Raw genomic sequence first — 26,273 nt, 5'->3', positions numbered from 1 at the left:
TGTAGACCTTTAATGGTTCTTCCCAAGGGTTTTTTCTTCTGTTGTAAAATCATATGATTTGTTGGATGTGTGTAATGACAAACATTAGAGCATAAATGTTTAGAGATAACTGAAGATCTGTGGAATTTCACATATTTGTTTTTCTGTAATAGTACTTTGAAACAACATACATTTCACAAACCGCTATATTTATAAAAATAAAACTTAATATTTCATTTAGTGGCTCAGACATTAATGTCCACTGATCTGATCTAGTGTGTAAATGACTGATTCACAGCAGGAGTTTGTCACTCTGATGTGGTTTTTGGCTGTCAAACTGTGAGTCGTATGAGGCCAGAGTGTGTTTTTGACATCATAACTCCATCTGCTGTTCATTTATTTTATGCCACAGAGACAGCTCCACACACACACACACACACACACACACTGCATGTAAATTAAGAAACTTAAAGATTTAAAACATGTTTAAAAAAGGGATATACATTCATTGTTTAATAATGAATAATATTTGAGCTCAAACTAAGAAATAGACATAATACGTCATTATATGTTGATAAAAATGAACTAATGGAGTTTCGTGGCACATCATTTATACTGATGAATCACATGCAGAAAACCTCTTCATATAGAATTAACAAAGTGCATCTCAGTATCATACATGTTAATAATATCTCAGTATCATACATGTTAATAATATCTCAGTATCATACATGATCTACAGATGACGGCGCATTTAAACTTTACTTGAAACATTTCTGACAAACACAAAATAGCATCTGCACATTCTTCATCTTCATTCAGTGTTGAAATGCTGCTGTGAGCGACTGATGACTTTATAAAGAATAAAAATGTGTTTTACGTCTGTGTAAATGATGCCAAATTGTGTAGAATATGTATTGTATAAAGTGCTATAGAAAGGTGACGTGGATGAGGACGTTCATCTGCGTTCTGTGGATGTTAATCATAAAGAATCGGTTGTGAGAGCGCTTATTGTATATTTGTTAAACAGGTAAATGTAACGCTCACATTCATCATAAAACATTAGACTGGTCGAGCTATTTTCATCTTATTTTGCTCTTTATTATCCGGGTTGAAATTCGAGGTCTACAGCATTAATCGAGACCCAGACACGTAATTGGCGTCTCTGAAGATGTTGGTCCGGCCGCAGTTGGAGGTGTTGCGTTTGCATCGGCTGCAGCGCTCGTATTGTCCAAGTTGGTCCGTCAGAGTTTGAGCACCGAACCTGAAGGAAACACATCATTACAATTTCAGAAAATCCTGTGTTGATTCATCATCTCTACATCATCACGTGTTTTTTCTCTCGTTCTTGTGGTCCATCTTCCATCCATCCATCCATCTGACCAATTATCTTTTTCTAGTTTCTCGTACCTCCTGATGTTCAGCTCCTCTTGTTCTCGCTGGTGCCTCATGTTGGCGCTGTGCTGCCAGTTCTCCACACATGCGGCCTGCAGCTGACGCCGCTTCTCGTAGTGACGGACTCGCTCTTCTAACATTCTGTAAGCAGTCGACAGTGAAAGACTGGTGCAGTTCTGAGTCAGATGCTAATAACACCAACATGAAATGAAATGACAAGAACTCTTTTCATGGGTTTGTTTTTCGTGACGCTGTCATTATGGGTTTTGTCACTCACTCTTTGTGGTCTCTCTGCATTATTTCTCTTTCTCTCTTCTGCTCATTCAAGCGTTTCTTCAGCATGTCTGTCCTCCTGCCGTCGGCCGTATTCATCAGTTCTTCAGAGATCTTCTGCGCTCTCCGTCTCTGCTCGGCTAAAGCCGCTGGGTTGGAGTCCATCAGCCCAAATACGGGCCGCACGTCAGAACCAGGAGCCGTTTCTGAACAGCGGCGTTCACTCTGTGAATCAGACGCAAACAGACAGAAAAACACAAAGATCAGGAGATATATCACAAAATGAGAATGAAACACTCAGAGTGAAGCAGAAGTGTCCTGTCGGGTTACACTGCATTCAAGTGTTCGTTTGAGCTACAGGAACACACGCTCTATAACCAGGACAGTGTGTTACTGACGCCTTATTGCACTTCACAGCATGTTTCTGCAGTCAGAATAACATGAAGATGTCACTGGATCTGTTTACTGACATCATTCTTACAGTTACGACTGCCTTCAGACGGACTGAAAACTCAATCATTACAGACTGTAATTACACAACACATGTTCATTCTGTGAGGTCAGATGAGTCCGGTTCCTCTCAGAGTTTTTTTTCCTTCTTGATCTAAATATTTGATGTAGTTTTTTTGGCAAATTTTCAGTAAAGCTGCTTTGAAACGACTTATACGCCCTATTCTTGTTCCAGAAGCGTTTCACTCGGATATACAACACATATACTAACTTCCCTTTCATGACGACTTTAAGGCCTGTTCTTTATAACAGAAACTCGTCTGCTCTCACTCCCTCTACAGACGACAAACAGAAAGCAAACAAAAGTCACTCACTTGTTTTTCAAGTGCCTTTCGGTACGTCTCGGCCCTCTCGTGTTTCTCGTGAAGCTGCTGAGATCGTTTCAATGCCATCCTGATGGAAACAGCGCATAGAACAAGCTCATTCAGTCACATCTTCTTAAATCAAACAGCTTCACACAGTGTTGAGATGAAGAAACGCTCTCACTCTTCAGACATCTGCAGCAGATGCAGTCTGTCCAGGCGCTGTTGTTCCTGCTGCGTCTGCGTCTGCGTCTGTCTGCGTCTGCAGGCCTCCTGCATCAGCTCCTGCATGAAGCGTCTCTGCTGCGGCAGACGGTCTGCGGTACAGGGTCGACCCGCAAAGATGTACGAGACCTGAAAGCACACGCGTCACATGACCAGAAAGATACACAGAACCTCCACAGTGTTTCAGACTCACGTGTGATTGGCCGCATGCGGCTGCTTTCCTGCGTCTCTGAGCTTCTGCCACGCCCAGATTAAACGCCGCCACCTTCTGACCGTCTGCCCTCTTCTTCTGTCTGTCCGTCTGTGATGGAAACACCTGATCACTGGATCATTCAATCAGGAGTGTGCCATTTATTCTCATTCATGTTCTCATAAATGACATATAATCATGTACAATGATTTATTGGATTGATTATACAATTTTTGATTTTTAGTCATAATTTTGTTTGCATGATCATCTTGCTGCTGTCATGATAACCTTCACATAGTGTTTTCTGTCAGGTCCAATAGAGCTTTAAGTTAAATGTGATTCCCTGTGAAACAGGTGCTTCAGTAAATGAGTGTGTGTGTGTGTGTGTGTGTGTGTGTGTGTGTTTAGGCACCTCTTCTTTCTGGAAGTACTGTAGATCTTTCTGATGTTGATTAAGCATTAAAACCCGCTCTTGCTCCCGCTCGGCTCTCCGGCTCTCCTCGGACAGGTAGACGGGAAGGTTTCTCTGCGCTCGCTGCATGCAGACGTAACACAACTCCTGCGACACACACACACACACACATGACTTCCAGAGCTGAAAGAGAACGAGGCAGACGAACAGAGCGGCTCACCTGTCCGGCGCGTCTGTGGTCAGCGCACGTCACCGTCACACCTGCAGCGCTTCTCTCTGGTGTCCTGATGCTGACAGCGCCACCTGCTGGTCCTGAGACATCCTCATCTCTGCGTTTATGACAGAAAGAGTCCTGATCACCCATCATGCATTCTGCTGAACACTGTAAACTGCTGAAGATACTTAAAACATTCAGTCCGTCTGTGATACATTTAGATAAGAGTCTCTATTACTGTGTAATACATTGATTATTAATAATTATTATAGTATCACAAGACTCATTCAGTGCTGCGCTGCATGTGTAATGCATTAGTGCTGTGAGGAGAAACTGACAGTCCAGGTTTGAGTTTCAGCTTTAAAGCTCACGTTTCATTCATTCAAACTGATGATCGCTAAAGAGAACTTTCTCCTGACGGACATCTGACCTCTGCGGCCACACACGGGGTGTGCATGAATGGCGCGTAACATAAAGCCTCTATTCTGAGGTTGGTCATGTGATTTATCTGAGCACCTTCTCTGTCATCACTCTAAGTAGATGGAAACAAGAATGAGACCATTTCAGTCTGGAAAGTCTAGTTTTTCCATCCAGTAGGATTTGAAAGTGTTTTTGTGATGATAAGGAACGTGTTTTCTATTTAAATGTGTAATATTATAATGTAACTCAGCTGAATCTTCATCGTCTTCTGCTGAAATGTACCGGTCAGTGTTTGACGGACTCTTGTCCAGCAGCCCGTCAGTGGGGTCAGTCTCCGTCTCTCCGTCTGCCGGCCGACTCTCTGTCGCAGATAAGAGGGAGATTGTGCACGGAATTACCATATTTGTTTGGTTCTCCTGAATTTCTGCATGAGTTGTCATTACAAACCCCGTCCATCCTCTCGGTCAGTGTGACGGGCCGCCGGCGGCTCTTCTCTCAGCGGTTCTCCTGCAGATATGGAGGGCAGTGTGAAGCTCGAAGGTCTCTCAGATGCTCCACTGTTTCTTGTTTCCAGTCTCTGCAAATATAGTAAAGTATAATTTCTCATATTTCATCAGGTTTAAGGCAAACATATAGAAATCTCAGTCAATGTATCTCACGTTAGTTAGAGCTGCTGAGAGTTCCCCAGTGCTGTCTAGAGCTGAGATAAAGTCACGGCAGAACATCATCTTGACTCGGCTTTGCCGGAAGGCGAGAACGCCGATCCCAGGGAAGGTGTGAAGGACAGACTGTCGCGCGCACGCGGCGCGGAGCAGCAGGTGGAGCGTCTCGCGTACACATCCCTCCACCGCGTCTCTGTCGTACGGGCTCTGCGCGCTCACGGCCGAGAAGTTGAGCGGCACCACGGGCACATCTGCGGAGACGCGCGTTAGTTCTGCTTGTAATGACTGAACTCAGCAGAGATCTGTGCTACACATCTAGATCAAGGCTATAGGAAATCAAATTCAGTGCTGTAGGCTACAATACATGTATGAGCTTCAGTTATAGCAACATGTATATAAATGAACAGCCATAATTATTGTGTTGGTGGTTCTGACCTGTAGCCTGAGGTTTGATCTGTTTGAGCCCGTAATACTGAGAGAGTTTCTCTGACAGGATGAAAACGGGTCTCTGAATGAGGATGTGTTTGTTTCCGAGGTTCAGTTTCTGCTGGCAGAATGTGAAAGTGCCCAGACCGAAGATGCAAACCCCCTAAAACACACCGACTGTCATCAGGATCACGTTATACACGCTTTCAGTGAGGAAATAAAATCTCTCACAATTCATACCTTTCGCAGGAACATCTGTTTCTCAATAAAACACGACACGCTCGACCAAATATGATCGATATCTGTGAAGAAAGAGAATGTGTGTGATTCACTGATCGATGAAGGAAAGAAGCTGCGCTGAGCTCTGTAGTTCAGACCGCCGATTATTGATAGAAGTTAGGGTTAGTTAGAACGAGTTAGTGGTATAGAACAGGGTTAGTTAGAACGAGTTAGTGGTATAGAACAGGGTTAGTTAGACCGAGTTAGTGTTATAGAACAGGGTTAGTTAGAACGAGTTAGTGTTATAGAACAGGGTTAGTTAGAACGAGTTAGTGTTATAGAACAGGGTTAGTTAGAACGAGTTAGTGGTATAGAACAGGGTTAGTTAGAACGAGTTAGTGTTATAGAACAGGGTTAGGGTTAGTTAGAACGAGTTAGTGTTATAGAACAGGGTTAGGGTTAGTTAGAACGAGTTAGTGGTATAGAACAGGGTTAGTTAGAACGAGTTAGTGGTATAGAACAGGGTTAGTTAGAACGAGTTAGTGGTATAGAACAGGGTTAGTTAGAACGAGTTAGTGTTATAGAACAGGGTTAGTGTTAGTTAGAACGAGTTAGTGTTATAGAACAGGGTTAGTGTTAGTTAGAACGAGTTAGTGTTATAGAACAGGGTTAGTTAGAACGAGTTAGTGTTATAGAACAGGGTTAGTGTTAGTTAGAACGAGTTAGTGTTATAGAACAGGGTTAGTTAGAACGAGTTAGTGTTATAGAACAGGGTTAGTTAGAACGAGTTAGTGTTATAGAACAGGGTTAGTGTTAGTTAGAACGAGTTAGTGTTATAGAACAGGGTTAGGGTTAGTTAGAACGAGTTAGTGTTATAGAACAGGGTTAGTTAGAACGAGTTAGTCTTATAGAACAGGGTTAGTGTTAGTTAGAACGAGTTAGTGTTATAGAACAGGGTTAGTTAGAACGAGTTAGTCTTATAGAACAGGGTTAGTGTTAGTTAGAACGAGTTAGTGTTATAGAACAGGGTTAGTTAGGACGAGTTAGTGGTATAGAACAGGGTTAGTTAGAACGAGTTAGTGGTATAGAACAGGGTTAGTTAGAACGAGTTAGTGTTATAGAACAGGGTTAGTTAGAACGAGTTAGTCTTATAGAACAGGGTTAGTGTTAGTTAGAACGAGTTAGTGTTATAGAACAGGGTTAGTGTTAGTTAGAACGAGTTAGTGTTATAGAACAGGGTTAGTGTTAGTTAGAACGAGTTAGTGTTATAGAACAGGGTTAGTGTTAGTTAGAACGAGTTAGTGTTATAGAACAGGGTTAGTGTTAGTGTTTGTTAGAATGTCACTTACCGTCGTCGGAAAGTCTCGAGAGTGTCGACAGATGATTGCGCTCATATTCACACATTGCAATGATTTGAATCATGACAGAAGTGCTGCAGAAATGTCTTCAGTTCACACTTACGCTTTATTATTTCAGTATTCAGGCGTTAAACACCCGAATTACCGCTAGTAAAGGTAAAGATGTTTCGCTTTGTGCTCTTGATCGTGTCGCAAATCTGTTGCTATAGACGCGTTTCTACAGTGAATATGATACACGATTCTACTGAAATCACCATCCAAACACGCAGGAGGACCTTCACACCTTCAGCTGCTCTTGCTTTTTTATTCATCTCTGACAAACAGAAAGACCTTTAAGCAGTTCTCTGATGAACAAAACAGGCTGATTCTGGCTTAGACTGGTTGAAATAACGTTTATTTTCCCTTCAGCAGGGTACTTACAAATATCAGATTACGTTACAAAATATATTTGTTGAAATAGAATAGTATCTGCCATCTGAAGATGATCATTTGATTTCAGACTGCAGTCAATCCCAGATGGACTAACCCTGCTGATCTCCTGTTCAATAATCACAGTCACAAACTGATGAAATCTGGACACTCATTTGCTGCCAGAGGACATGCATTTCTGCTTTGAAACGATTTTTATTGTGAAAACTTTACAAATAAACATGACAAGACAAATAAAACTTCAACCAAAGGAGTTTATTATGAGTTCATCATGTCATATAAAACGTCTTCAGCAAAAGAAAGAATGAAAGGCAATATTTTTTGTAAGAAAAAGGTTCTTGTCCAGGTGAAGGTCTTCATGAAAATTAAAACTGAACGTTAAATGAAAGATTATTTTCTTCTCCATGAAATAATGGATCAAACTGTTAAAAACAACGCAAGCTTGTCATGTCTTCCAGAAGTTTGGATTCTGCATCATTCTCCTCTGGAAGTTTTCATACCTGTGAGGAAACATGATATCGTGTCTGAACTCAAAGACGGCGTCTGCAGCTTCATCTCGACGATCACTCACCATTTGAGGATGGAGCTCGCAGGAACGTACATCTCTGAAGGGTTCGGTGTCATCTGAGACTGAGACAGTGCGAAAGAGGAGGTGAAGTTGTACAAGCTCTCCAGCATCTTCTGCGTGAACTGTGGAATGAAGCAACTTTCATCATGAGCAGTTAAAACACGTTCAGCGTCAGCGACATTACAGACGTCTGCAGCCGCTCGTTTGAAGGTCGTCAGAACCACATGATCACGTCACATTTGCATTGGAAAAGCTCAGTTAAAGTTCTTTACAGAACGTCTTCAGTACGACATGCAGTGACGCAAGAGATTCGTGTAAAGACCTGATCTTTATGTTAGAAGGACTGGAAAGCTTGTATTGATCAATCGGAAGCCAAGACACGGAAATATACTTTTATAAATGTCATTAATAAATAAGGAATCTGATACTTTAGTGTTATTAGGGCTGCTCCCTGATAGTTGATGAGAATAAGGTTAGTTGACCCAATTTTTATTAGTCAGTTGGTCACAGAAAATAAACTCCACAGGAAGTGACGAAGATCGTTAGCATTGCTGGTCTGTGTGTTAATTACAGTATGTTGAGCAGGAAATCCAAATGTCTGTCTATCATCCATCAACCTCAAACATGGATTATCATTTGAAACATGTTAGCAGAAGCAGATCTACTCCACTTTACACAGCCACTGGCTCCAACCATGATAAATGATCGCTATATCAACCGTATCCGAGTGTGAAGATCAGCCAGTCCCGCTTCACCGCTCGACGTGTCTAACCCAACTCTACTGTACTGCGGAGAAGAGCGGAAAACACTCGTTTATTAACAAACTCTTCAAATGTTCAGACTCCTTGCTGTTTTTCTGACACATTCATCATTTGTTTTGCCGTGTGATGTGGGAAGCTTTATGCTGTGCGCCAATTTATATTTGAATGTCTAATTACTAAGGTTTAGCATTTCTCTGTAATGAAGAATAATGTTAGCACTGTTATATAATATTCTTTCTCAGCCCTGAAACTTAAACTGTTTTCAATTATTATCATAAACATGCGACTAGTCGACTAATAGCTTAAATTAACAACTAATAGATGATATATCTTTTATTTATCTATTTGATAAATCCTTGGTCAGGCAGCCCTAGTTTCTATATGTAATTTATACCTTAAATTGTCTTTCATATATAAAAGTTAAATTGCCCTATTTAAGCTCAGAGATCATAAAAACTTTCATTGCTTTCTATGGGGGATAAAAAACCTCTCAGATTTCATCAAAAGTATCTTAATTTGTGTTCTGAAGATGGAGGAAGGTCTTATGGGTGTGGAAAGACATGAGAGAGAGTAATTAATGACATTATTTTCATTTTTGGGTGAACTAACCCTTTAAACTGAAGAGGCTGCAGATCCAGCGAAGCTTTACCTGTGTGAAGGAGTCCACGGTGGAAACAGCTGAATTTGACACTGGCGTTTGTTGTGCGAGAAGGTCCAAAGACTCGATCGACACCCCGACCTGAGCGACTGACGGGGCCTGAGGGACGGTCATCATGCCGAACGGGTGAGCGCCGCCCTCACCTGAAACACACACACTCTCAGAGATCTGCAGGATGTTAGTGACCACAGTCAGAGCCGTCTGAAGGCTTCACAGGAACAGATTGGTGTGTCTCTAGACAATGTTTGATATTCTGAGAAGACGTTTTCATTTGTCGTGTCTCTCAGCACTAAATCTCATGTTTCTTTTCTTCTGTAACCGTGTTCAAAGTCAGCATGTGTAGTCTAGTGTTTTCCAGCCTAGTGGCTTTACACAAGTCGCTTACCAGCTTTCAGCCCGGAGATCTTGAATATGGCACTGGGCTTGTCGTTGGTGATGAAGCCCAGCAGCTGCCAGACCTGCCCGACCGCAGGGTCCGGGAAAGAGAAGTAGACCGCGCCACCCATGCCAGCCGGGAAGGGCACCGTGCCCAGCATGAACACCACCACGTGATTGACATTCTCACAGTCCGGCAGATTAAAGACGAACTTATCAGAGGCGACCTGCTGCGCGTCCGTCTGGACCTGAAACACAGCAGAGGAAGACCACTGCAGAACCTCATCAGAACATCAGAACCACTGCAGAAACATCATCATATATGAGCGATTCACCATCATCTAATCATGATCTGCACATTAAAAAGCTGCACGTGTAACGAAAGTTCTGGAATCATATAAATGTGACCATCAGTCGAACCAGACGCGATAAATGCCGCTGATGACGAGACTGTTTGTGATTTATGGTGTTATTAGCGTTCAAAAGCTGATCTGATTATGAATCTCCTCACCAGTCTTCCAGCGACTAAACAGCCGAACATCGCCAGATTCACTGCAGAAACACATCCGAGAAAACAGACACGGAGAGAAGCACTTTATTATCTCAGATCATCATCATCTCACATGTTTCTCACTGCTAGAAACTTCCAAAAGCAGCTGACAGACTGTAACCTCTGACCCGGAAACAAAACACAAAAGCGCTTCACTGATTGGACAATCCAGCGCGGCACGTACATACGCTACACTTTTAAAACAATAAACATAGAAGAAAAAAAAAAAGAAGAAAAAATCAGAACCAACAAAGTCAATGTACAGAATATTAAAAAATATTAAAGGACTCACATATGGAAAGTTTTAGGACAGTCTTGATATGTATTTGAATTTATTTTTCAAGAAGCAAAAATAACATTTTACATTTTACTCACATTTATGAATTCTGGAATTTGGCAAAAATTTAAATTAAATTTACAGTGTACTATTTTTTTCTTTTCTTAGAGGCGATATTAATAAAACCAAACAAAAGACTTTCAAGACAAAGAGAAAGTGTCTCAATGTCAATTATAAATCTAGTTAAAAACATTAGAGCAAAGCCAAAATAAATGAACGTTTCTGTATTATGTTTATGTATTAGCCTACAGAAAGAATAATTAAAAAAAAAAAAATACTGGATGAAATCTGTGTAACATTTTGAAGGTTATTTCCTTTATTTACCAACAAATATTTAAGGACCAAATGTTCTTCCATGATGAACCTTCCAATAATCAGTAATTCAGTAATCAGTAAAACTCTAATAATAGAGTTTGGAGTTACGACATCTTTCTGAAGTGAAGAATTGTGAAAGTTCAGTAAGTTCAGAGGAATTTCCTCAATTCTGTAATTGCAAATCAAGAGAAACTTAAAACCACAAACTCTGAGAAAACAAAACTGGCTATAAAATTCCACTGCGAATTTGGTTTAAAAAGAAAGGTCTAATTTAATTCATTCTAAAAGTATTATGTAGAGCAGAAAAAACAAGAAAACTCAAGCCACCTCATCAGTGTTCATTAATACAGATTTCATAATATGAAAGAGATTATTAATAAAGCAGTATTTCACACATCTGCTCAGATAGACAGTATAGACTGCTGTCGATTACAAGAGGAGAAATCCATTAAAAATCCGAGATTCACTTCTGAGAGAAAAATCCCCAAACCCATCACTGAATCCTTCACTGGATAACACTCATACCTTAATGAATACGGTTCATTAGTTAATATATTAACTCACATGAACTAACCATGAGCATCTGTTACTGTATTTACTGATCTTCGTTAACGTTAGTTAAAATACAGTTGTTCATGTTAGTTCACAGCGCATTAATGTTAACAAGATTTTAATAATGTATTAGCAAATGTTGAAATTAACACAAACAATGATTAATAAATGCTGTAGAAGTGCAGTTCATTATCAGTTCATGTTCACTGATGAACCTTATTTAAAGTGTTATTGTTCACGTTTATAGATGTTTAACCAAATGATGAAGATCTGTCAGGGACAGAAATAATGATTAACTTAAATATTAATAAGCTGAGATTGAGAACAAAACAGAAAGAGGAAACACTTTCCAACACAGAGAACAGCAGAACCGGAAGAATAATTCACTCCCGCTTTTCCTTTCAGAGTCAAATAAAGCCTGACAAACACAACGTGACGATACTCTTTACTCTAAAACGTACAATACACAAACCCATAACGACAACGAGAGATCTGAAGCAGTTCATTTTTGAAAAGGTACGTAACTAGATAAGACAGTTTTTGTGTGTGTGTGTGTGTGTGTGTGTGTGTGTGTGTGTGTGTGTGTGTGTGTTTGTGTTTGTGTGTGTGTGTGTGTGTGCGTGTTTGTGTGTGTGTGTGTGTGTTTGTGTGTTTGTGTGTGTGTGTTTGTGTGTGTGTGTGTGTGTGTGTGTGTGTGTGTGTGTGTGTGTGTGTGTGTGTGTGCGCGTGTTTGTGTATGTGTGTGCGTGTTTGTGTGTGTGTGTGCGTGTGTGTGCGTGTGTGCGTGTGTGTGTGTGTTTGTGTGTGTGTGTGTGTGTGTGTGGGGTTTACATTTTAGAACAAAACATCAAAGTATCGTCAGGTTATGTTCGACTCAAACTGGAAAACCCCACAGGAAAATCATCACTGCGGCGCTCTATAATAAAACAATAAATGATAAAAAGATAAACAAGGCGCAGCTTCTTATCACACTTTTAGATGCGTTTTATCCACGTTCAACAGAAATCAATTACAACAGCTTCAACACGAACAATGACAATACAAATACTATTATCATATAGGCTTTTACATTCAAAGCATAATAAATATAATAAGCATAAAAGTTAATATAGCAGCTTCAAATGCCACATTATCATTCATCTTCCTCAAATAATTACTTGCTCTCATAAAAAGTTATTACTTAATTATAGAGCCCCTAGTTTTATTATTATTATTGCATTAGAGTCATGCAGTAATTCTAAAGATCCAATTAGATTTTAACCCCCTTTTCAAACCACTAATAATAACTGTAAATTATATCATTGTAAATTTGTGGTTTATTGTTCAGTGAGATCGAATGTTCCTCTTAATATCAGAAATCTGGTGAAACTAGTGAATCCTTCTTCACCGCTGATCACCATCAGCGTCGGCTTTAATGGAAGAACTTCACAAAAACTCGATCGAGATTGAAGAACAGAGAAAGAAGTAGGTTAGAAAAATAGATTTTATTAAAGTCAGACAAGAAAACGGCAAAGAGAAAAGCAAAAGATGAACGCAAAGTCAAGATAAAAACAAAAGCAGTGACAGAACCTGATGATCATTGATTCATCGATCATCAGTGGATCAGCGCAGACGGTCCCAGCGCCAGATGGAGGCGTCGTCACACACGGCGATCAGAATACTGCTGTCGCGACTGAAGCTCGTCTGTCTGATGGCCGACGTGCATTTAGGGAGGGTGAGTGTCGTACACCTGCAGAGACACAACACACACATCAACACACACACACACACACACACACACACACACAGCTGCGGATGCCTGTAACAAGGCCTGTTCTCTTACTTTGCTTTGTGAGGATCTTCCACTTCCAGGTCCCAAACGTACAGCTTCCCGACTTGATTCCCCAGAGCGAGCATCTGAGAAGGTGAAGACACACACTCTCCATTCAGATCTTCTTGAAACACCGTTTACTGACACTGGGCCTCATTCATGAAACTCTCGTAAATATTTGAGTAAATTCGGAGTAATTTGTGTGTAAAAACGGACCTTTCTGAAAACTGTCCTCCGGATTCACAAACGCTTCGTAAACATCTGATTTAATAGTTAAACGCGTGTTTGTTAATGAGTTCTGATCATTCGTAAACAGGCTGTGTGTGCAAACTCATTCAAAATGAGCCTATGAATTACAACCACACACATTACATGTCCAGGAACGCTGTGGAATCTTCTGGATCTTCTCAGGTTTGGCTCCAGTATATTGCATAAATGCAAGAGCCCAATGAGACATATGCTTACTAATAAATATTCAATTAATGTGCGTCTGCCAAAGAGTTTTTATCTAGATGAAGAAATGACTGGTGCTCTTCTGAAAAGGGCCAGTTGGTGGCGCTTGAGCACTTTGGAGGCGCAGCGTTTTTCCAGCCGAGACGCTTTGGTTTGGAATATCCACAGCAGTTACGAGTTACTAGTATCTCATTTTGAAGAATATTACTGAAAATAAAAATGCAGTAACCAGAAAAACTCTTCATTGTTGATCAGTCATTGTACAGGTAGGATGATTGGATGGTGTGGTACTTGTCCCGCCTCTTCTCCACTGTGATTGGACGGTTGGGTAAAAAGTGACAGTGACGAGCGTTGCGTTTTACACACAGTTAAAGGACGAACGGGACAAACAAACTCATGAAATATTATTATGGTCATAGTGTCATCAGTTAAAAACACACAACGCTCAAATATTTTGCTCACGTTCACTCGTGGAACGGAGCAGGTGCACATTTCTTTCGTACCAACTAAGATTTACGTCAAAGTACAGCTTTACGAACAGTTTACACAAAAATTCGCTCTGCTGGTGTTTCATGAATGAGGACCCGTGTCTGTCATTAGCTTGCTCTCGTCAGTAACCCACACTTCACAGTTCACTTAATAGCAAGCAGAACCTGATACCTTCTGCCAGAAGTCCATAGAGAAGCGCATGTACCAAATGTCACACTGACTGTAATCAAAGCGGCCGAGAATCGTCACATTAGACTCGTTCGGTTTGATTTGGTCAATATCGTCTTCCATTTTCCCAGGTTTCCAACACACAATTGCGTTCTCACATGACTGCGAAACATGACCAAACAAGAGAAATAATAAAGATGAGTAAACAAACTGAAATGTGTGTAGCTGCTGTCGTGCGGCAGGTCAAAGTACCTTAGAGAGGATCAAGTCGCCGAGCCAGCGGACGCAGTCCACGTAGTTCCTGTGGATGTCCCGCGTGGAGAAGTCTGGGAAGTGAATCTTCTGAGACACAAAAGGCCTGAAAACGTATGTAGAAAAGACTCAATCCACGCGCTGAAGCACGTAGAGCGCTGACGGGTAAGTGCACTAGATAGTGAGGACTCACCGGTTGGTTTTGCTGGGGTTGTACTCGTATGAGCCGCGAATGGCTTTCTGCATCCGCTCCGAGTCGATCCTCCACAGCTTCAACGAGTGATCCATCCCACACGACATGATCTTCTCTCCAAGCAGGTCAAAATCCTGCAATCACAAAGACGCTCTCATGACTTCACGGTTCGCTAATAAGCTTTTCATCAGTGTGGGAAAGCCTGCATCAGAAGACGTGCGATTATTGTAACGAGACACAAACACCGTTTAACGTGGACGAGCTGAAACTCACCGCGCTCAACACCTCGTCACGATGGCCCTCCACGCCTCCAAAGATGGCCACCAGAGTGTCTGTCTGGATGTTCCAGAGGCGCAGCGCGTGATCTGCACACACACACACACACACACACACACACACACACAGGATGAAACACTGAGCGCTGAACACACCGCGTCTGTAGACTCGGAGGTCATTAATTACCTTTACTGACGGACAGCAGGAGGTTCGGATCCCTCGGGTGAAATTTGAGTTCGTTGATTGCGTTTCCATGGCCGACATAATGCTGCGGACGAAAAGAAGAAATCGCTGTCAATACGACACACAACTGCTTCCACCAATGAGAGTTCAGCATGGGGTGACATCCGTTCGACTCACTTTGACGCACTGCATGGTGATGTGGTTGATGATGCGGATGATGCCACGTGACCCGGCCACGGCCAGCAGCGGGTGACTGGTGCTCGTGTCGAAGGTCCAAGCGCAGGTGTAGAAGTTTTCATCTGCCTAAAGAGTTCAAGAGTCAAGAGAATAACAGACGACAGGGGCTGCTCTGAACGACCGACGCACGACCAGCGTTTATGAAAGGATACATCAGCGTCGACATACGACTGCAGCAGACGAATCTCTCCCTGAGAGTGACACTCGTATAGAGTCACCTGCAGGAGCCAGAGGAGAGAGGATCAGCAGAGAGTGTGTGTGTGTGTGTGTGTGTGTGTGTGCGTGTCACTCACCCGGTTGCTGCCGACCGTGGCGAACACCAGCGGATCTCCTTCTTTACTGTGCCAGTTGAACTGCACTCCGAACAGCGGCTGCCCGTGATCCTCCTGCACGCGTCACATTTCACTGTCAAGGGTGCCGCACAAGTACACACTACAGAAACACCACAAGCTTTCTTACCCTCAGACTGTTGACACACTTGAAGGAATATTTGCATTTCTTGGACTTCCACTTGCCTTTGCCCCAGCTCTTCCTGCCCGGGGCATTGGCCGTGTTGGTCGGCGTGTCCGGACGCTCCAGGTTAGTGCCGCTTTCAACGCTGACGGCGTCATCCTGGGAAAACAGAAACATAGGATTGGAGAAGGATGAATGAACAGACCATGAAAAAACATGCAAGTGAATCAATATGAGCAGAACTTCATAAACAAACATGTAATACACACACACACACACACACACACACACACACACACACACACACAGCAGGCTTTATGTTATTATTATTATGGGTATTATTAGTGAGACTGACTGGGTTTATCATCATCATCATCATCATCTAAACACATGAATCTTCACTAACTGAAGCCAGTCAGATTATACTCATGTTATTCTCGACAGTGACACAATCATAACATCACATTAAATCATGCTGATTCTTGCGCTAATGAGAAACACGCGATAACAGACAAAGAGAAACTTCATCACGAGCAGCAGCACAAACACACATTAAACACATTCAGCAAACGTACATTATCGTCTCCAGACAGATCAGGGTTGCTGTTTTCATCGCTGCTTAATTTCTGTTTTTTGTTATGCGGCATCTCGTTTCCCGCCTCGGCATGAGATTCAGACATCTTCCTCCTCATCTTCCTCCAGCAATGCCACACTGCCGGAAAGCGAAGCGCGCGCGCTCGTGCCACACCGCCGCGAAACAGCACGACAGCTGCAGTAACAACGAGCGACGGCAGAGGGAGACATTTCACACTCACTCACACTCATCGCTCGAGCTCAGTCAGCAGAAAAACAGCTGAACAACAAAGTTTGATGCAAACCTTTAGTTCACAGTGTATAGAGAGGATTTCAACATTTCACGTTATTCAAATGTGTTTGAACCAACTCAGACTATAATAACTGGATGGATATAAGTTTGATATGAATTGAGATTTAACTTTAATGAAGACTCTCATATGGAAGTATATTGGTTATTAATGTTTAATGTAGGTTCAGGTCTGAAATGAAACTGCAGTCTCAGAGACTGTAAATCAGTTTATGTGTGTGTGTTCATTATAACGAGACGCTGTGATTATATTACAGACTGACAGAGTCATCAGATAAAATGATCAGTGATGTTTGATCAGTCTTGTGTTTGTCTTGATTATTTTTTATCATTATTAATCCTGATGCTTAAAATAAACCTGCTTCACCAACACGAATCACTGAATCAGGTTTTGTTTCCTACATGTGATTATTCAGATCATCCCGATCTTTCTGAACACTGGGAATCTGTTCATGTCTTCATCTTTTAAACACTCACTGTGATTCTGTCGAGTAAGAAATGTTCCTGGATCAACATTCCTGTCCGAAATTGTAGGCCTAACCCTAACCCTACCCATAACTTCTCCCTGAAATCAGAGGGAAATGCTGGTGAAAACACGGATGTAGAAGCACTAAAAAAGGCTAAACGTGACATAAACTATTAACATGTCCCTCAAATCTGATTGGTTGATTTTAAAGTTGATCCAGGAACAAACGCAGAGTTTATGAAGCAGATTTTAGAAGAAGCTGCTGAAGAATGAGAGAACGAGAAATGAAGAATGAAAGTGTTTGTAACACCACCGACATGCTGAGACACGCCGATTTATGCAATCTTCAGAGGATCTCGATCTGTTAGTCCATTAAAACCGCAGTTTCATTTTCCCAGATGTTTCTGTATAGTTTGGTGAAAAAGGAAACAGTGGAACTTTACTGCTAAAACACTCAAACAGCCTGAACGGCTCCATGTGACTGAAAGCTATTAAAGTATTATAAACATTAACAGTGTGATTGTAAATCTGCTCAGGGTGAAATCTGCTCGATCGTGATCAGGGTGTGAACGACGCCGGGATTGTGCTTCAATGATCACCTTCACTTTCTAAACGTCACTCATTTGAGTTGATATTGCAGCGCTGTGTACCGTCATCCACTCTTCTCTGACTAACCCGCAACAGTGGAGATTCCACAACCGCTGCCGGGTCAAAGGTCACTGACAGAGGATCAGACTGATGCCTTTATAGTGAACATATAGTATTTCTTCCTTTCATCTTAGAAAGAGCACTGAAGTTGACTGAAACATCAGAATAAACCATCAGCTGAACTATGAACTGTGTTTGTGACATCACTGTTTAACAAATCCAGTGTTTGGTTCTGTGTGTATGTCACTGAATATCAAATAATCTATAAAAAGACATCATTTGAGGCTGATGACACATGAGTGCTGGGAATCAGACTCTGACAGGAAGTACAAGCACCTGCAGGAGGAAGTGGGAGTTCCCAGTGTGTCAGTGGAGCTGCTGCTGTTCTCAGTTCAGTCTGATCAGTGGAACAAATAACCTAAACAATAACAAATATTGAAATCTAAAAACGATGTTTTAATATGAGTGTGAGTGGAGGAGCCTGATGTGAATTCAGCAGAGAGTAAAGAATCCTGTTAATGATGTTGGTCATTAGCTCGTCACGCATCTTCCTTAATCTACAGTAAAGCTGAACGTCGTGGGAAAGTCGTGAAGGATGTAGCAGAGTATGAAAACCTCAAGGCTTTTGTTTAATGATCTTCAGCGGTTCAGACTTCAATAAATGAGGCTGTTTTGATGTGGAGCCTCTTTCCTCTTTCTTATTTTTAAAATTCACTGAAGAAGAAAACAAGAATGATACTCAGACTAATTCTGGCAGGGGCTTTTATTTAACGTACAACATAAAAATACCTCAAAAAAGATCATAATGATGTGGAAATATTAAGTTCTTAATTAAGATCTGACTGTGTGAATTCCTCTAGGCAGGATCAGACTTGACTAACCTGTTAATCTTGAACACACTGAAAGTACATCCAACAGTCACACCTGGGCCTAAAATTAGCACTCGCCAACATTATGAAACTGTCAGTCGTTAGATGGACGTGAACATTTTGATGAATTTTAACAAAGCAATGTTGTGAGAAGATGAACGTGAACGACGCTCTGTACATTGACGGTCATCACGAAAGCCTTTCCACTGTAAATATTCAGAACACGTGAAAAGGGAATTCATTACTAACAGCTTTGTGGGAAGAAACATCTGAAGCGTGCGCCTCCGACAGCGCGCAGATACTGAGTTGAGCTGTCTTCGGTTGAAAAGACCTGCCTGAAAAGCACTGTTGGTTTCATTTGTATCTTTGTTGTATTGTATTTATTTGTGCTATTGCTTGTATTTTGATTATTTGTCAGGGTTAGGGTCATATTTTATTACTGACTGTTTACTTGTCTTTAAAAGTATATTAATGAAGGAAGTAGGTTTAGATTTGGTATTGAAATTGTAATAGAGGATTGTGAATTTTCACTAGTATCCAAAATATTACCATCATACCTGCCTGGTTTTGTTTCTGGACTGGCCAGTAATTTCAAGTCACCGGCCATTGACAGGCAAAAAGTTAGTTGTAGGCCCCGGACACACCGGAGTGTGACGCATGAAGTTTTAGATCTTCAGGATTCATAATTCATGATCTGCTTTCAATGCCACATTAATACGTTTTGACCGTGAGGATGGAACCTCTTGTTTGTCTCCAGTACTAGTTTTAGCATTGTATGTCTTGAGTTTTATTCGTACATGTACAGTAGTTAGTAATGTCTTATTGACAGTCAGTTTGAATTTGATTGCTGTAACCAATCAGAAAAGTGAAAGAGCAATCGGTCGTTCAGTAGTTGAAACTTTATTTAGGGTTGAACAGACTTTAAAAACACAGACCAATGAAACTGCTGTTAACCATAAAAACTTCCCATTCCCACAAGATGACCTTAATTTGAGTAATCCTCGTAACCTCCTTCACATCATACTAGATATTGTTTATGAAATAAACCGACACTGAATGAAATCTTGTCGAGTATGAGGGGATTTCTGATGAGAATCACTGGCTCAGGTTATTGAAACTTGAGGTTCACTGAACAATGAGAATATTGTGGTTTCACGTTTCTAAAAGATTATTTATATACACAAGAAATGTGACCATAGCATAAATGCAGAAGTTGAGGTTATAACTGAGGATGATTGACAGGCGCTTGTCTCTTCATTTGACTAGAACAGCTCCAAAAAGTCCTGTAGTTTCACCAGACTCTCCGCGCTCAGAATATGAGGAAACCTTCCTTCCGTCTCTTATGTAATGACATATTTATTGTGTTTCCCTCTTGCAGAAATAAAACTTACATAAGTGTGGGATTCACCTGGGATATACTTTTCAAATCTATTTCCAGTGTCTGCGTGTGTCTATTGTATGTAAATGAATGTGGAATTTTGTCATTGTGGTGAATTTATAGACATTTAAAGGTCAAAGTTTCGCAGCAGATGAACACGGCTGTGACCAACACTTCGGCAGGCAGCTAATGTGCCAGTAAAGCGTCATAGACACGATGAATAAAGATGGTTCTATTACTGCCTTTTTCTGGTATATTACATGAATTCCTGTAAGTGGTGTTGAGGTGTATGCTTGTTTTGAACAAATCTTCAGTGGGATCATTTCCTGGTCTGGATCAGTTTTCTGCTCTTTTGTTCTGAAATGTCTTTCGAGTTCTGCTTTAGTCTCTCTGGTGAAAACTGAAACGCCGGTGAGAACAGAGAATGCTAACAAGGACATTTTTATTTAGGACTGAATTACAGTTGACAATTACAACTTACAGAATATCAAGTGACCTGCAGAGAAACACAAACCCACTCCTGCCATAATATGTACAGAACAACACGAAACCATCACCTCATGAACATGAACATCAGCAAAATCATACAGATACAGTCAATATGAGCTGTTAAAATCTCTGTTTTCATAAGAATCAGCTTTAATCCTATTTTAGACCTGAGAATAACAGTTACAAATCAAACTGAATAATTTAAATATTAATCCAGGATAATTAGAGGACTTCTAGAGAATCACATGACCTCACAAAAAAGTTAATTATCAGTGGAGGAAAGTCCTAAACTGACATGCTGAAACACGCCTTGAGTCAACAATCAAGGTCGTTCTGGTCCAACTGGTTTAAAGTTACTGATTACCATCTTCAGTGAAGACCGTTGATAATGTTTAACACGCAAACCTTCTGACTAAACACACACGAGAGTGATAATAATAACAATACGGATATAGTTACACTGTTTGAAGATTATACTTTACAACCCTTTACACACCAGAGCCAAATGCAACACTTCAGATCTGCTACTGAACAACAGAAGAAGATTCGCTGTTCAATCCAGTCACTGAATGTGAACAAACACGCTTCACTTCCTTCTCTTTAACGTTGTGTCTGTTTATTATCATCACCCATCCTGACCCTCCTCATTACACTGGACTCTTCTTCTATTGTCAGGCAGATTCTCTGAACTGTTGCTCACACTTTCCTGTGCCGTCTACTACTCAGTAGTGAACAATGATAAAACTGTTTCATAGAAACAACCGACATCTGCCTGAAGTGGCAAATGAATCTGTACAGACCGGACTGCCTGACTGACAGCGATTCCTAAGGGAAGAACGGGACGGATGCTCAGGAGCGGGACTGCGCTCCTTTACCTTTCAGGATCCGACGCACCTGTGGAGAAGACAGAGGAAACGGGTCAGTGGAAAGTTCTGTGGCATCGGTGAGTCAGGCGGCCTGAGGCTCTTTCGACTGAACCGCTCAGACCGGTTTCACCAAGGTCGCGTTCTCTCGTTTAACACTACAGGAGCAGGATAATCTGGAGGGTTTCTGACCTGGTCTCCCAGTGGACCCTCGGGCACCAGCTGGGCCGGCTGCTCGTTTTCCAGGTTCTTGGCACTGGGATCGGCTCCTCGTCTCAGCAGTAACCGAACCACGTCCACCTGAGCCTGCCGACCCTGCAGCGCGCTGGCCATGTGCAGCACCGTGTTCCCGTTGAACGCCTGTCGATGACATCACACAGCGAGCGGTCACATGATGCCCTAGCGCCGCGGCGGTGAACGCGCGCCACACTACGCTCTTCACTTACCTTTGCGTTTATGACAGAGAAGTAGCTGGGCTGATCCAGAAACAGGCGCAGCAGCTCAATGTTGGCCTCTTCGGCAGCCATGTGCAGAGCGGTGCGGCCACTCTTGCGGTCCTGTTTGGAACACGGAGAAAACGCGTGAGTCGGGAACATCAGACACAGCGGCGCCTGAAGCGGCTGCAGAAACACCTTCACCTTGGAGTCCAGCGAAGCGCCCATGAGCAGCAGAGTGGCGATACACTCGGAGAGCTGCTTCCTCTTCTGCAGCAGAGCCGGACTCTGAGCGGAGGGGGGCGTCCCGCCACACAGCAGCTCCTGCACCACGGCATTATGGGACAGGACTGCCACGTGCAGAGGGGTGAGGCCTACCAACACAAGAGCCATGTTTAATGTGCTGCAGATGAATTTATTAAAATACCAGGACAGATGAAGTTCAGGGTGACTGACCATCATAGTTGACCACCTCCACACTGACCTGCCGCCCACTCGTCACCATGGATTTCTGGATGGCCTGAAGGGAAACAGTGAGTTAGGTGCTTACGCAATTCACAAGAAAGCTCAAGAGAGTAAACAGATCTCAACACGAAGGGAGGCGTTCTGAACGCCAAACGACCGCAGCGATGTTTGCGTGCCACGGCCTGTCGGCAGTTAATGGCTGACAGAAACGCAGGCATGTTGTTTTCTACTCTTATCAAAGAGGGCTGTGTTGTTCGGCCAGTCGAGGGAAATTTTTCTCTGCGTTGCGTGCCGTTTTTTTGAGGAAATGCACACCAGTCAAGCGTGTTATGAGGAAGTCAGTGAGCGCCTGGTTAAATAAACACAGCGCATCAAGATGGAATGATAGACAAGGACTGTTGATAGATGATGAGATAATGATGAGAGGAAAAACAGCGGCTGACTGACGCATGCGCAGGCGAACAAGGAAATACTGTGTTGTACAAATTCTTCACGGCTGTTGGGTTAGGTGGGGCCGGGGTGGGTGACTAGTTATTCAACAACTGACTTATTAGCGAGTTCGACTTGTGAAGGCACATATATCTATTTCAATTTATTAGAGCATTTAAGCGTGCTAATAGCGTGCTAACGGCTAGCATTGTAAAACTATGAGAAGTTTTGCTTCTGTACAGATTCATTCGCCGCTGGACTTCAGATTAGTGTTGTCAAAATAAATTTAAAAAATGTGACGCTTTGAGCGCTGTTGAGCGGATTCGTAAACACCTCTGATTGGCCCTTGTGTTGACACGCCCATCAGATATGTCTGTGATTGGCTACAATGATCACCGCAGCGGACGTCCGCTGATAGACGCCTGCTTTCAAGCGCTCCCGTGTGAATCTGTGTAAGCGCTCGCTGAAGAGCGTCATTGATGTCTATTTACAACGTGTTTTTGAAGCGTTGATCGATGTAACCAATCACAGACATATCTGATGGGTGCGTGAACACAATGACCAATCAGAGGTGTTTATGAATCCGCTCAACAGTGCGTCACATTTTTAAAATTAAAAGTACCGAAGTTGGTGCTTTTGACAACACTACTTCAGATCTGAATCACGCTGATGTCTTCTTCAGAATAAAAGAATATTACAAATTTGATAATCTGGTGGTTGAGGTTCGTTCAATCATAGTGTGAACAGAAAGAGTTTGATTCGGTTTGATGACCGACATTGACCGGCTAACAGACAGTAGTGTGGATTTACATCCAGGCAAAGGCAGTAACAGGAAGTACCAGCAGTGTGGAGGCGTGGCCCTTCTCAGCACACACGTGTAACGGGGATCGGCCCCAGCAGTCCATGGTGTTGATTTCAGCTCCGAGTGAAAGCAGGTCTTGTGCAATCAGGTGCTGATCTGCGGCAACACTGACCTGGAACGCGCTCTGATTGGAGGAAGCATGAGATCAGGTGAGTAATGGCATGTAGTCACGGCTTTAATAACAGGGTGTGTGCACAGGTATGATCATGCCAGTGTTCAGAACTTGGCAAGCTTTCACAGATAATGCCATCGGTCAAATGGGAGTGATTTTTCTTTACCTGTTGGTTGTGTTCCTTCATGTCCAGCATTTCAATGGCGGCCATTTTTCTGGCAAGCACAAACGCCAGCGCTCTTCTGCCCTGAGCCACTGCGATGTGCAAGAACCTGCGAATCAGTCAACAGTCACTCCACGGCTCTTTGCCACACTCCTCTAAACACAACAGCCCATGATTCTCTATAACCAGCTGAGATATGCTGTTAGCGGAGGTCTGGACCATGTGACATCAGTAAAGGCTGCGGTCACTCACGTGTCTCCGTCCCCGTCTCTGGTGGTGAGCTCCACAGGGCTCAAAGCAGCCAGTTTCTCCTCCTCCTGCTGGATCTGCCACTGGAAGAAGGACACTGGGGCGTCTGCGGTCACATGGAGAGAGCCCAGCGCCGGGATGGTGGGCGTGTAAGTCAGACCGCAGTCGGTGTACATGCGGCTCTCAGCTTCAGTGTACAGAGCCAGAAGAGACTCTTGACCCTGAGCTGGACGACACACTGGCGCTGGACATCCCCTCACGGTCACAGACTCAATGGACAGGACCTCACCGATGTCCTCCAGCATCTCACGGTCATAAAACATGTTCTCATCTTGGGCACATGGAGACTAGGACAGACCAGAAAACATTATTATGGACAGTTATTGAAAAGGATTATGAAGCTCCCTGTGAATCTGAACAGGAAACTCAATGTCAAAGCACAGTTCAGTATTAACAAACATGACGGTCAGTTTTCAGTTTTCCCCCTCAGGATCTCGGTTTAGATTCCCTCTGTCAGGAGTAACAGGTATAACCCTTCATTGGTCACATGTTAGATTAGGGTCCAATTCTCACTTTTAACTAACTATTAACTACAAATATTGCCTCAATAAACTCCTGTGCTTTATAAGTACTAATAAACAGCCAATATCCTAGTAATACACATGCTACTAGTTAATAGTGAGAATTGGACCCTAAACTAAAGTATTACCCATCCATTAATTAATTAATTAATTTATTCCCACTGCTACTTCTCTGTTAAATCCGGGAATAGGGGAGTAGGCAGTATTTTGGGCCTGTTGTTGTCTTGTGTAGATTTTTATGTTATTTTTAATGTACTGTAAATTGTATTTTTGTATGCTAGTCTTGCTTCAAAACTAACTGCCCTTCAAACAAACAAACAAATAAATAAATAAATTATGAGGAGGAGTGATAATTACTTGATGAGGAGTGACTGTAAGGGTTCATCACGACACAAGACCAGCTGGTCAAACACTGTACGCTATGATTCTTATTTTAAACTGTATAACGCAGAAGAACAAATCACAGAAGGATGTCACATGATCCAGTGAGAGGCATTATATAAAACAGCATTAAACACACCAGGGCGTTTCCATCTGCGGCTCGCAGTCGTTTCACAGGACAGTGAGAAGGATTCTCTGCTTCCCTCTTCCTCTGCAGCAAATGGGTTGTCACTATAATGAAACAGAAAATTATTTTCCAGTCATTTTTGACAAACAACTTCCTGATACTATTTCAACTCATAACCGCATATAGTGATGTAGTTACCTGGATATTCACTCTCAGTTTGATACTGCTGAACCTGTGAAGAAGCAAATAATGATGTTAATTTATAATACAGCAGTGTGGATTTATTAGAGCCGTCATAAACACGTACCTGTATCTCATGATGACGTTTCTGCATGATCAGCTCTTTGACGGTGTTCTTCACGCGCACACCTTGATACCGACCCGGTCTGCGCGCGCCCAGATCTTCTGCTTACAAAGAGAAGACTAGAATTAAACATTGCTTAATTGAATCAGTTTAATTACTGTCCTCTGAATATCAAACATCGTGTGGCTTTTGACAGTCCAGAACTAGTTTGACCAACTAGCAATTAGTCAAGTGATTATCAGTTATACTTTTCGCATTCAAATGAGGAAAATGTACATGTAAATGACTTTTAAAATAAGTTATGATCAGTCTTGAAAAAAAAATACATTAAATGACTAACTTGTCTAAGCAGTTTCACGTCACGCTATAAGTTTTATTCACCAAGACATTGATTTCCTGACTCCCAATCAGTTTGCTTAATTCGAATTTAATTTAATTATTCGTTATTAATTATAAATATTACATAATGATTCATTATTCCCTACCGTTGAAGCTGTTTCGCGGACTACCCGCATCGCTCCAGCTCTGATCCGAATCAGAGTTCGGAGATCCGGCCGACAGATTCGGTTCTGTGGGAGAAGAACAGCCGTAGAATGACCACAGGTTGACCGGACTCGTCATAACATCGGTGTCCCGGTCCGGAAGACCCCAGAAGTCCTCAGAAACTCTGTCAATGATCATGTTCTCTTGCTGTGATGCGCGTGTGCGAGTTTGAACTGAATGACGCGACGCGACACTGACTGAAGAACTTATTCGCGAGTGACGCGCGCCGTGACGTCAGGACACGCCTACATTAATACTTCAGCATTCAAAATAATTGATGTAATGAAAATATAATTAAAACAACATTATGAGAGATTCAGATGCGATTCTGTGTGAATGTGATCAGTGAAAAGATCTTCATACCTGTGATTGATCTGCGCCAC

General features: G+C 42.2%; 4 protein-coding genes across 9 annotated transcripts; all 4 read right to left on the bottom strand.

Annotated features, from left to right (window-relative positions):
* Positions 1-515: 515 nt before the first annotated feature.
* LOC137032094 (coiled-coil domain-containing protein 81-like) lies at positions 516-6,903 on the bottom strand. Of its 2 annotated transcripts, none has more exons than XM_067403630.1 (14): positions 6,577-6,903; positions 5,249-5,310; positions 5,018-5,171; positions 4,580-4,833; positions 4,368-4,497; positions 4,167-4,281; positions 3,507-3,615; positions 3,287-3,433; positions 2,878-2,985; positions 2,644-2,813; positions 2,472-2,550; positions 1,652-1,872; positions 1,390-1,515; positions 516-1,243 (listed from the first exon to the last, which is right to left on the bottom strand). In XM_067403630.1, exons 1-14 carry the CDS (start codon positions 6,647-6,649, stop codon positions 1,105-1,107), a joined length of 1,887 nt encoding a protein of 628 aa, XP_067259731.1. In that variant the 5' UTR covers positions 6,650-6,903; the 3' UTR covers positions 516-1,104. The 2 variants fall into 2 exon arrangements, with proteins under 2 accessions (XP_067259731.1, XP_067259733.1); XM_067403632.1 differs by having other exon boundaries at positions 4,203-4,281.
* Positions 6,904-7,126: 223 nt separating this feature from the next.
* hikeshi (heat shock protein nuclear import factor hikeshi) lies at positions 7,127-10,053 on the bottom strand. 2 transcript variants are annotated; one of them, XM_067403716.1, is made up of 5 exons: positions 9,888-10,053; positions 9,387-9,624; positions 8,953-9,144; positions 7,586-7,704; positions 7,127-7,514 (listed from the first exon to the last, which is right to left on the bottom strand). In XM_067403716.1, the coding sequence occupies exons 1-5, from the start codon at positions 9,915-9,917 to the stop codon at positions 7,509-7,511; spliced, it is 585 nt and encodes a 194-aa protein (XP_067259817.1). In that variant the 5' UTR covers positions 9,918-10,053; the 3' UTR covers positions 7,127-7,508. The 2 variants fall into 2 exon arrangements, with proteins under 2 accessions (XP_067259817.1, XP_067259816.1); XM_067403715.1 differs by having other exon boundaries at positions 8,993-9,144.
* Positions 10,054-12,016: 1,963 nt separating this feature from the next.
* Positions 12,017-16,468, bottom strand: eed (embryonic ectoderm development). Of its 3 annotated transcripts, none has more exons than XM_067403713.1 (12): positions 16,220-16,468; positions 15,707-15,803; positions 15,485-15,577; positions 15,344-15,409; positions 15,132-15,257; positions 14,958-15,039; positions 14,769-14,860; positions 14,496-14,629; positions 14,303-14,408; positions 14,054-14,212; positions 12,953-13,026; positions 12,017-12,859 (listed from the first exon to the last, which is right to left on the bottom strand). In XM_067403713.1, exons 1-12 carry the CDS (start codon positions 16,255-16,257, stop codon positions 12,733-12,735), a joined length of 1,194 nt encoding a protein of 397 aa, XP_067259814.1. In that variant the 5' UTR covers positions 16,258-16,468; the 3' UTR covers positions 12,017-12,732. The 3 variants fall into 3 exon arrangements, with proteins under 3 accessions (XP_067259814.1, XP_067259813.1, XP_067259815.1); XM_067403712.1 differs by having other exon boundaries at positions 15,651-15,803; positions 16,220-16,407; XM_067403714.1 differs by lacking the exon at positions 14,054-14,212 and having other exon boundaries at positions 15,651-15,803; positions 16,220-16,405.
* A 4,134-nt stretch (positions 16,469-20,602) lies between these two features.
* nfkbiz (nuclear factor of kappa light polypeptide gene enhancer in B-cells inhibitor, zeta) lies at positions 20,603-26,150 on the bottom strand. Of its 2 annotated transcripts, XM_067402429.1 has the most exons (12): positions 25,833-26,150; positions 25,351-25,448; positions 25,242-25,275; positions 25,056-25,147; positions 23,958-24,301; positions 23,709-23,814; positions 23,408-23,554; positions 22,131-22,194; positions 21,879-22,048; positions 21,687-21,797; positions 21,433-21,600; positions 20,603-21,271 (listed from the first exon to the last, which is right to left on the bottom strand). In XM_067402429.1, the coding sequence occupies exons 1-12, from the start codon at positions 26,026-26,028 to the stop codon at positions 21,227-21,229; spliced, it is 1,575 nt and encodes a 524-aa protein (XP_067258530.1). In that variant the 5' UTR covers positions 26,029-26,150; the 3' UTR covers positions 20,603-21,226. The 2 variants fall into 2 exon arrangements, with proteins under 2 accessions (XP_067258530.1, XP_067258529.1); XM_067402428.1 differs by having other exon boundaries at positions 21,687-22,048.
* Between the last annotated feature and the right edge of the window lie 123 nt (positions 26,151-26,273).

The sequence above is a fragment of the Chanodichthys erythropterus genome, chromosome 12 (assembly GCF_024489055.1).
Source record: "Chanodichthys erythropterus isolate Z2021 chromosome 12, ASM2448905v1, whole genome shotgun sequence".
NCBI classification, from domain to species: domain Eukaryota; kingdom Metazoa; phylum Chordata; class Actinopteri; order Cypriniformes; family Xenocyprididae; genus Chanodichthys; species Chanodichthys erythropterus.
Note: the sequence above shows the minus strand (reverse complement) of the source record. Positions and strands in the feature narration are given on the sequence as shown.

Excerpts from the sequence above, each read along its gene's own strand:
- LOC137032094 (XM_067403630.1), bottom strand. The coding sequence starts at position 6,649 with ATGATTCAAATCATTGCAATGTGTGAATATGAGCGCAATCATCTGTCG. Across the intron at positions 5,172-5,248 it reads AACAGATGTTCCTGCGAAAG|GGGGTTTGCATCTTCGGTCT; the intron begins GTATGAATTGTG and ends GGTGTGTTTTAG. Across the intron at positions 4,498-4,579 it reads TCTCAGCAGCTCTAACTAAC|AGACTGGAAACAAGAAACAG; the intron begins GTGAGATACATT and ends CTATATTTGCAG.
- hikeshi (XM_067403715.1), bottom strand. The coding sequence starts at position 9,917 with ATGTTCGGCTGTTTAGTCGCTGGAAGACTG. Across the intron at positions 7,705-8,992 it reads CCGTGGACTCCTTCACACAG|TTCACGCAGAAGATGCTGGA; the intron begins GTAAAGCTTCGC and ends TTCATTCCACAG. Across the intron at positions 7,515-7,585 it reads GCGAGCTCCATCCTCAAATG|GTATGAAAACTTCCAGAGGA; the intron begins GTGAGTGATCGT and ends GTTTCCTCACAG.
- eed (XM_067403712.1), bottom strand. The coding sequence starts at position 16,336 with ATGAGGAGGAAGATGTCTGAATCTCATGCCGAGGCGGGAAACGAGATG. Across the intron at positions 15,578-15,650 it reads AGTGTGTCAACAGTCTGAGG|GAGGATCACGGGCAGCCGCT; the intron begins GTAAGAAAGCTT and ends TGACGCGTGCAG. Across the intron at positions 15,040-15,131 it reads TCACCATGCAGTGCGTCAAA|CATTATGTCGGCCATGGAAA; the intron begins GTGAGTCGAACG and ends TTTCGTCCGCAG.
- nfkbiz (XM_067402428.1), bottom strand. The coding sequence starts at position 26,028 with ATGATCATTGACAGAGTTTCTGAGGACTTCTGGGGTCTTCCGGACCGG. Across the intron at positions 22,195-23,407 it reads GCCACGCCTCCACACTGCTG|GCCATCCAGAAATCCATGGT; the intron begins GTACTTCCTGTT and ends GTTTCCCTTCAG. Across the intron at positions 22,049-22,130 it reads GGAGGTGGTCAACTATGATG|GCCTCACCCCTCTGCACGTG; the intron begins GTCAGTCACCCT and ends TTGTGTTGGTAG.